At 40.6% G+C, this 10320-nt stretch overlaps 1 protein-coding gene across 24 annotated transcripts in view; it reads left to right on the forward strand.

Annotated features, from left to right (window-relative positions):
• The window catches only part of MYT1L (myelin transcription factor 1 like), a 299847-nt gene that overhangs the window by 286496 nt on the left and 3031 nt on the right, over positions 1-10320 (forward strand). For 18 of the 24 annotated variants that reach the window (XM_068153377.1, XM_068153376.1, XM_068153373.1 and 15 more), the window contains 3 exons: positions 4586-4677; positions 6953-7062; positions 10038-10181. In XM_068153377.1, coding sequence (XP_068009478.1) covers positions 4586-4677; positions 6953-7062; positions 10038-10181 — 346 coding nt within the window. The remainder of the gene's footprint in view (positions 1-4585; positions 4678-6952; positions 7063-10037; positions 10182-10320) is intronic. The other 6 variants (XM_068153385.1, XM_068153388.1, XM_068153380.1 and 3 more) reach the window with 1 other exon arrangement.

The raw sequence follows: 10320 nt of genomic DNA on the forward strand, positions 1-10320 counted from the left end.
TAGCTGGAGATATACCTTACCTATTTATATCCAGGGAAGCCTCAGATATGCTTATCCTTCATAATAGATGTCTTATCCAACTGACCCTGAGTCAGAGGATTCGTCTGATTGGGGATTCATTTGATCATTGATTCAATTGTTTGATTGATTGATCAAGATGGTTTAATGGTCATAAAGATCAGTGGTCATTATGAAGGAGAATACAATACAATCTTCTGTGTAAAGGCCCCAAAGCTGGCCACAGTATTCTGGGTGAGGTCTCACCAGAGCAGAGCAGCAGAATCACCTCTCTCGACCTGCTAGCTACACTACTTTTGATGCAGCCCAGAATGTGATTTGCCTTCTGGGCTGCAAGTGCACGTTGTTGGTTTATGTCCAGCTTCTCATCCACCAGTACCATCAAGTCCTATTCCATAGGGCTGCTCTCCATCACATCATTCCCGAGCTTACTGAACCTCATGAAGTTCACTGGGGCCCACTTCTCTGGCTTGTCCAGGTCAGGTTAGTGCTATAAATTGTGTTGCATACTGCACTCCCCAAAGGAAAAAATGAGTGACTCTTCAATAGTTGTTGCATCACTGGGCAAGGGCAAACCTCTTTCCCTGTTCAGGGATGATACAGGTCAGAGCACATTAACACCATGTGAGAAACCCACCCACAGAGCCTCTTTGCTGACAAAGCAACTTCAATTAACAAAATGTGATGTAAATTTGCCACAGGATTACTGTGCCTAGCTGAAGGGAAACTTTGGCAATGCTCTTACAGCTCCAACATTTCAAAATTCATTAATATTTTTTTCCTGGATATAATTATGCCCCAGGGGGATTCTTTCCAATTTGACTCTGCTTTCAGAGCCTTTTCTCTCAGCTTGGCCATGCTTACATGTCTGCAGAATTTCTGTTATTGTTTTTCTTAAGCAATGTTTCTTTTATTCTTTTGTTATTGAGGGATAGTTACAATGGAGTTATCACAGGATTCTACCCTTTAAATCTCCAGTAAAAAACAAATGGCATCTTGTCTGCTGGGTATCATCACAGGACAAAGCTCAAGGTCCTGCATCTGGGTTGGGTTAGTCCCAGATACAAATCCATGCTGGGTGCAGAGTGGGCAGAGAGTAGCTCTGAATGAAGAGACTTGGGTGTACTGACTGAAGAGAAGCTCAAAAGGAGCTGGTAATGTGTTCATGCAGTCCAGAAGGCAAATTGTATCCTAGGCTGGATGAGGAGGAGCGTGGCCAGCAGGTCCAGAGAGGTGATTGTTCGCCTTTACTCTGCTCTTGTGAGACCTGACTTCGAATTATTATTTTCCAGTGAAGAGTTCTGAACTGGGCCGAGCTGAACTGGCAATCTTTTCCACTACCACACAAAGGCAGTTGGGGTTGTGTGGCAGCTGGGGAGGAGCAAAGATGCCTCTGTGAATCACAGCAGTCCCTGTGCAAATAAAACCAGCTTGTTTGCAAAACCTCTCTCCTGAATTCCCTTTACTTTGCAGCTCAGTAAGGGGCTGGGGAAAAGCCAGTCACCCTTGAATGTAAATAAAAGTGAGTTCTGACATAGGGAGGATTCCTTTTATCTCTGCTGGAGTTGCACATGGAGTTTTTCATCCTTTAAGGTGTGTAGCAGAATTGACTAATGGGAATAAAGAAATCTCTAAAGCTGATATCCTTCAACATAGAAAGAAAAAATGAGTGGTTCATGGGTTTAATATTAAACCAAGGAGAAGACTACTTTGATCACTGAGTTTGATCTCTTAACTTGAACTTCAAACATTACCAAATAGCTCAGGAACTTAGTCATAAAATTGGGGCTTCATCCATTAGCAAAATAAAACAGTAGTATCCACTGTGATCTTCACATTTCCCTGAATTTCAAAGGGATGTACATCAGGGGCATGGCTTGGATCTATCTCTAGTTAAAAAAAGGTCCCTTGAATTTGACTTGTTCCTTTCTCTAGTCTGTGGACAATGTTATTTTTAATAAATAGGAAAAGCGTGTCATTTTCTTAATGTTTAGAAAAATTACTGTGGCAGTGAATCTATAAACATCTCACAGTGTTGATAAAAGTTAGCCCTCAAGATGCCTTTTGGGTACTCCCAGTTGAGGCTCTGGTTTCTCTACATCCTGTCCTTTCTTTCTTTGTAAACTTCAGCACTTCACACACCAAATAGAGAAGCTGCATTTTATTTGACCTTTGTTTCCTCCACTCCTGCATCCCTAGCTCTCTATTTGGAAAATGTTTTCTTCACTTGGCAAGCCAAGCACAATTCCTTCAGCTTCAGCAGGGACCAGACTGCATCTGTCTTCTGAGGCAAAAAATGCATTTAACAGAGCATAGCTGGAACCCAGATAGCTAAAATCAGTCACCTAGACAATTGCTCCACTTGATCAATGATCCTCCACTCTGATGGCCTCTCTTGTTTACATCCCTGAGGGTACTGCAATTATATCCATGAAGCACTTCGGGATTTTACCCTACATTTATTTGATTTTAAACTAAATTTCATGGTAAATATGCAGTAAACATTGGTAAGATGTCCCTTTCAAGCTTTTTACCCCATTTAGGATGAGAAGAAATGGCCTTAGGATGGGAAGTAAAGCTGCACTAGGGCGGGATTAGGTTGGCTGTGAGAAAAAACTTCTTGGCTGAAAGAGTTCTCAAAGATGGGAACAGGCTCCCTGGGGAGGTGGTTGAATCCCCATCCCTGGAGGTGTTTCAAACAGGCAGAAATGTGGTACTGAGGGGCATGGTTTAGCACTAGACTTGGTAAAAATAGATAATGGTTGGACTCAATGATCTTACAGGTCTTTTCCCATCATAACAACTCCATGATTCTATTCTGTGATTCATTTTCCTTCTACTACAAGACTGATTTCACCTTATTTTCTAAATCCACTGAATATATGGCAAGACATGGCTGAAGTAATGTAACCACAGTCCTAAACAAGAAAGAAAATGCATTCTTCATGCTGTGTTCAACTCTAACAGATTAAATCACCACATGCCCTTCATCCCAATTTATACATGTAGTCTTTCTGCATACCTCTAGATTTCCATTTCCCTGGTAGGGCAGTAAGGGTAAGATGTTGGGGTAGATATGGATTTGCCTTATTTGGTAATGTTTATACAGCTACTAGCACTTTACCAATAAAAGCAGGTTTCCAGTATAAATGTCAGAAGTCTCCAGCCAACCAGCAAAACGACTGAGACCACCTCAAATTTTAGCCCATGTCTTGTAGGACAGTTTGCAGGCTGTGACCCTAGATCACTGTAATCTAACAGTTTAATTACATTTTTCATAGTAATATGTTAATTATAGCAGAGGTTGGCTTTAAAGGATGGTGTGTGAGACTGCTTTCTCAGATTGGAGATTAAGATTAAGCCCAACAGTAGAAATTCATCAAGAGCTAAGACACATTGCATCTCACCAAGACAAGCTGCTCAGGACAGTGCTCAAAGATGGCTCAGTACATTGGCACTGGGTTTATTAGAGCAGGACCCCCAGCAAAGTTGTTAGAAGCCTTATTCATTTTTTATTATAGAAAGAATACCCATCTCTGAATATTATATTTTCATGTGTATGATTTTTCATGTGTATGAGAACAGTGACAGTAGCAAGTGAGATAACTGTGATTCATTTTACCAGCTCCTTACTGGAAAGAACAAGCTGCAGAATTCCATGTCTGTGTAAAAGTCAGTGTGAGATTACACGCTAATTCCCTTTGCAACAGAAAACAGGCACCAACTGTAAAGCCTCTAAACTTGATGAAAGGACAAGTATTACTTTTACCAAAGCTCACAGCTAGCATAGTTCTCTGTTGTTTTATTATTATTATTAATATGTTTGACCTGTATTTTGCTTACATCTTAGAGCACTGGGATGGTGTTCACTTTTGCTCTTTCGTTTGCTAGTCATAAGAAGGCAAATAAAATCTCAAGATAGTTGAGACAAATGCCTACTTTTTTGTCTTGTTTCCTTCTATGCCCCAGTCTTCTAGAAGTCATGAGCCACTTCCTGTCTTACTGGAATCTAAATGCAAGCTTTTTGGTTAACTTTACACCTCTGTCTGCTCTTGTACAACAGCCCACTTCCAGTCTCATGAAGTCCTAGCTCTTATTTTTCATCTTGCCTTTGTGTCCTCTGTTGGTTGCTCTCAACCTGTACCATCAGGAAAGTAAATATAGTCAAGACCATGGAAGGGAAGAGATAGAATTTCCTTGCAGAGCAGAAACTTGGGCATGTGTGAATTCAAAGGAGAGTATTTACAGAGCTACCATCATTCATACAGAACTTTTTACTAAGGACACTGCAGCCTCAGAAAATTGGGCTCTTGTTCCCAGGATTAGAGTTTTGCAAGATATATCTGACTTTTGTATTAGCTGTCTGTAATAAAAAGACTGGAAGAAAGAATCAGCTCAGGAAATCACTACTGGTAAGTTGGGTTTGTTTCTTTTCAGACTAGCACATTGTCTCACTGCTAGGCAGTGAAAATAAACTTTGTCTCTGAGACTGTTTTTGTTATGGGTTTTGATTACGGATTTCTTTTCAATGACCTATCAAAATTAACAGGCTCCTTACTGTTCACAGTTTATCAGGATGCCCCAGAGCTACTTCAGCAATGAAGAAAGCAAAGCTGTCTGGAGAACAAATGCTAACAATAAAGCAGCGGGCTAGTAATGGTAAATTTTTAATCATTACCTTTTTAAGTATTACTTCACTGTAAACTAGAATTACCTTGACTCTGTTAGCTTTTTCCCCCCTACATGTCTATATCTTTGTATAAATAGTGAATCCTCTGTGGAAGTGAAACTGGGTTTTATGCTGTCAAAATCTGAGCCAGCAGTGGAGTGGTCAGGCTGGTCTGGGTTAATGTCTACAGAAATCTAAAATACTAAAATGTTTCAAAGTAAATTATAACATCCTAATTTTCTGGGTCCCATCTCATTCATCAGAGGTCAATAGTTGGGTCTTACATTGTTGCAGGATTGAACAGAGAAAAACTTTGATTTCCAGAGTGTTAAGTCCTCATGTTCTCCCTTGAATTCTTTCAGAGCTGTGGCTCTGGACCCTCTGGCCTTGTAGATGGCCTTGTGACATTTCATGTATGATAATCTGGCAGTCTGGCATCCTTCCTGGGAACAGGGAAGCTATCAAGGCACTCTGGATGAAAGCCAGGGTAGTAAGTGCAATAAAAGCAAAGTGTAGGTGCTTAAGTTTAAATAAATGAGACTCAAAGGGGTCCTCCGTGAGGTGCTGAAGTCTGAGTTATCTTGGAAAACTTTATATACTCACTTAGTCCATAACTGTGCATGTCTTCTGAATTGTTGATGTTGCCTGTGTTTGAGAACTAAAAAGCATTTCAACACAGTGCAGGAGGCAATTGCAACCCAATGCAGGAGGCAGTTTCAACCCACGCTGCCAGAGTAGCTGGAGAAACTGTTGGCTTTCTTTTGTTCACAGAGTGGTTTGGCTTGGAAGGGACCTTAAGACCATCTAGTTCCAACCCCCCTGCCATGGGCAGGGACACCTCCCACTAGATCAGGTTACTTAAGGCCTTGTCCAACATGGCCTTGAACACTTCCAGGGAGGGGGCATCCACAGCCTCCCTGGGCAACCTGTTGCAGTGTCTCACACCCTCACTTTAAAGAAATTCTTTGTGATATCCAGTCTAAATCTACCCTCAACAGCAAGCAACAGCTAGTTCAATAGCTAGTAACTAAGGAGTGAAATAGGCAATTTTGTCTACAGCCTGGGGAGTACTGAAAACTACCTGCCATGCCCAGGAAAAATGCCCCATGGAGTGGTATATGTATATTTTGGGTAGGTAGGGGGTCACATGGCATCCTTCCCATTAGTTTGGCACTGTGGGGAAGGGTATTCAGGAGTCATGCTGGAATAAGAGGAAAGTGGGAATGCCACTTTCTCTAGCTTTAGGACTCTTGACGTGTTGGCAATGCTCTGCCTGATGCAGCCCAAGGAGCTGTTGGCCGCCTTTGCTGCAATGACACAGTGCTGGTCAACCTGGTGTCCACCGAGACCCCCAGGACCTCTTCTGAAGAGATGTGCCCCCACGAGTCAAGCCCAGCTTCTGTTGTAGTATGGGGCTTATTCCTCTGACTTGAAATAAAACAGGCCTACCTATTTCCAGGACTATTTTAAGCTTTGTTATAGTAATCAAGAGGATAAATAAATAACACCTTTACATTTTACTCGTGTCTGAATCCTCAAAAATGCAGGTACCTTTAAAATTCTGTACTCTAAGATCACAGAATTAATTTCCATTTTACAAGTTATTTAGTAACACCCTTCTGAACCATGGCATTCTTTAAAGCAACAACAGAACCCAAACACATCCCTCTACACCAACAAAATTCCACTGCTGGGGAAAAACAAAATCTTCTGAATTAGGGACAAACGATTTTGATGGCAATGTAATCTGAAGAGGTCAGCATGTTAGGGTATTTTATTTTCCTTCAGAAGATGTGTAAGTGGACAGAGGCTTTCAAATAAGTTCCACGTAACAGTGGAGAAGAATTTATTGCTGCGGGTGCATTTCTTAGGATACAGTTAAATCAGTGCATACAAAAGAAAAAGGTGTGCCTTATTGATCCTCCAGGCATTGTCAACACACCCTCTGGAAAATGACCACCGTTTTTCAAAGAAAAGTATAGAAAATGTGTTGGTTTGACTTCAGAAGAAAAGTTCATAGCATCATAGAATGGTTTGGTTTGGATGGGCTCTTGAAAGGGCCAACCTCTCCAGCAGGGAGCAGGGACATCTTTAGCTAGATCAGACTGCTCAGAGCCAAGCTGGAAGAACATTTCCTTCTTCTCTTTTACTTTGATACTTTTGCTTGAAATAAATTTTATGTTCAAATATGGAAATAATTAATTCACTGAACTCTGATTTGAAGCTTAATTATTTTAACACCTCTTTTATTTTTGTATCACACAGGTATAGAAAATGATGAAGAAATTAAACAGTTAGATGAAGAAATCAAAGAACTAAATGAATCCAACTCCCAGATGGAAGCTGATATGATTAAACTGAGAACTCAGGTAACAGTTTTATGAAGCCCTAAATTCAGCTGCTTTTTCTACACAACTGATTAAGAGAAATATAGGAAATGTATTGTTCCCTTTTACGTCTCTTACATATGAGGATTTTTATCTGACTTGCTTTTTTTAACGTCAGAAAATTAAATAAGTTATGCAATTTCCAGATCACTTACTGTCATTAAAAACCAAAACACACAAAAAAACCCCAACAACAAAATGTTTAGCAAAATACATTGTTTAAAATAGTGACAAAAGCATGACCTGCCACGGACAGCTCTTCTCCCCTGATAAGGCTACACCTTTCCAATAGCAGTTAAACTGTTGTGTGACATGAAAGTCTTTACCATAAGTCACAAGGCGAAGGAGCCCAGATGAACATGGCTCTTGCCAGATATTTCCTGCAGAGAAAATTTAGATAGGGAAGCAAATACCTGTAACACTTCACTTCATCATGTGGTAGGCTAAGTGCAGCCCTTGGCAGCAGCAGTGGTTCCACAAATCTAGCTTAATTCCTTTTAGGCTCCACAAAAAAAAACCAAGCAAACAAAAACAAACAAACAAACAAGCAGAAAAGAAACCTGACAGAAAACCTAACATTGAACTATTGTTCAAAACCTCATTATTCAGTCCTAAAACTGGATGGAAAAAGCAAAGGTAGGAAATGAGTTGGATTCTTTAATTGGTATTTTCCCACATCTATGCAGCTTCTAGTTAATTTTTCTTCACACGATTTGAGCACAGACACCATCAGTGAGATTTGCCATAGTTCTCACCAGCTATCAGCTTTTAGTTCCATAGCCATAATCGCCCAGTTGGTCCTGACGGTCGCAGAGCAAACCATGCCTTGTTACTTCTTTGCTGCTTGTGGAGAACACCACCATGTCCATTGTCCTCCTTCTCCTCTTGTATATTTAGAAGCCAGGATCTGCCTCTCTACTTTGGTTTTTGGCTGACTTTTAAATCTTACCCAAACCCATCCTGAAAGGTTTCTGTTGTCACTATTCAGCCTTTATAGGATTTGACTTACATTTTCTCAGAGTTTTTTGGATGTGACCCAATTTAATTATAGGGTAATAAAGACAAAATCTGCAAGAATGTTAAGCAAGAATAATCACCAGCAGGAAATATATTTATATTTATTATTTACATATTTGAGGAGTTTTGTCCTGAGTTTTGGACGTGGCAGCTTCCAATCTGCCTTTGTTTTCTTCTGCTTACTGCAGGGCTGTAGGTGCTGATTTAGCTGAGATTTCTTTAAAATGTGAAGAGGTTTGGCTGTTGTGTGCCCATTAGGTAAACCACGCTCCAGCTGTCAATTATGTTCTGCACTTTTTATTTTGCTTTTGGCCATGTTCATTAGAGAAAATGAAAAGGCATGGTAACATTAACATGGATATAAAACATGTATTGAACATGTATTAGCTTCAAATTTCACATCAGGTTTTCTTCTGAAATGAGTACAGAAACCAGGCCTCAGTCACCTCACTTCCAGAGTTCATGTATCAGACTAGTGCCATTGCATATTCTTAGAAATCAGGTTAAGTGCTACCTGGGACCCCTGTGTATTCTTGGTTACAAAACCCTCAGCTGATCATTTTACCATCAAGCTGAAAGGATGTTTGTCACAACTTGGTGCAGCAGAAAAAGGGTAGAATGACTAATAATGGCGCATAGTCCCATTAAAATTAGTAAGAGGATGCTAGAAAATAGAGCTTCTAGAGACCTCAAAGCTTTATTTTGTCCACCAGGCCTCTTTCCTTGCTCCTTCCCACTCTTCCTAAGCCAATCCTGATGGATACTTATCTAACCTGTATTTACTTCCTACACCAGAGATTCCACAGTCTCTGGGCAATCTGGCCTAATATTTACCTCTTCTTAGCCTTCTAGATCCTGATGCCTAGTAGAAAATCCCACCTGAGTCCAAGGGCTCAGTTTGGAATTCGTATGTTCTTCTGAAGATACACAAAGTACATTTTCATCCCCCAAAGAGTTATATGATAGTCATTACCAACCTATGAAGAGGAGCAATGTTAACAGTTACTTGCAGCATTAGAATTATATTGAACAAAACAAAAGGCTTGGCTACCAAGGTTTCCATAAGCCTTCACAGGTGGGGAATACAAAATGGGAAAATAGTGGAAGTGCTCAAATGTGGCCTCACCAGGGCTGAGTAGAGGGGAACAATCACTTCCCTGGTCCTGCTGGTCACGCTATTTCTGATCCAGGCCAGGATGCTGTTGCTCTCCTTGGCCACCTGGACACATGCTGGCTCATGTTCAGCCAGCTGTCGACCAGCTTCACTAGCACAGTGCTCTGCACAAGCTTGGGTAAGTTGTCATTCAGCATCACTTGTTAGCTCAAGCAGGGCACCATGCATGGTCACCTGGGAACACATGCAGAGTTGCCTTCCCCCGTACATGTAGTCATGCCTCAGGGACACACTCTCCCGGATAGATGCAACTTTCCTTCCATTCCTTCCGCATTGCAATATCTTTGTTCATCTTTGCAAAGCAGCCCTGTGAATTTCTATAGAATCAAAATAAGCTCTCACAGAGCTAAGCACTGGCAGCAAGAAGCTGCACATGCTTAACTAGCTATAGAAAGCAGAAAACACAAGAAATGTATGACTTACTGCAGAATGTCCCTGAAGCAGGCTTCTAGGAGTAGGAGAGTTGAACCACATGAATGAATTTGCAGAACTAAGGTCCTTCTGAATGCTTTTTGACACAAGAAGAGAAGCTGTACAGCAGTGGAACCACATTCACCTTTATTCCTTATTGCCAATATTAAAAAGACAAGCTGTTGGAATCATACAACGTGAAACCCTTAATGATCAGAATTGCAGACTCAAGCAAAACCTTTTTCAGTGTGAATGAATAGACCTTTTTCTTCTTTCTTTGGTATTTCTGTTCTCTCTCCCTTCAAAGAGCTTTATAACAGCTTGCCTTATATTACATTGTACACAAATTTGTCCATTTTAGATTACCACAATGGAGAGCAACCTGAAGACGATAGAAGAGGAGAACAAAGTAATTGAACAGCAAAATGAGTCTCTTCTTCATGAATTGGCCAATTTAAGCCAGTCTTTAATTCATAGTCTAGCTAATATCCAGCTGCCACATATGGTAAGTGATTGAGAGCACAAGTTAAGGAATTTGGCGATCTTCAGTTCACTTCATACAATAGATGTATGTTTTATGTTTATGTTTCATCAACCGGTTGGATATTTGTGATAACAACACTGAAACCATAGAGATACATTTA

The sequence above is a fragment of the Melanerpes formicivorus genome, unplaced genomic scaffold, assembly GCF_026170545.1.
Source record: "Melanerpes formicivorus ecotype bairdi unplaced genomic scaffold, bMelFor1.0.p_v2 SCAF_25, whole genome shotgun sequence".
Classification (NCBI taxonomy): Eukaryota; Metazoa; Chordata; class Aves; order Piciformes; family Picidae; genus Melanerpes; species Melanerpes formicivorus.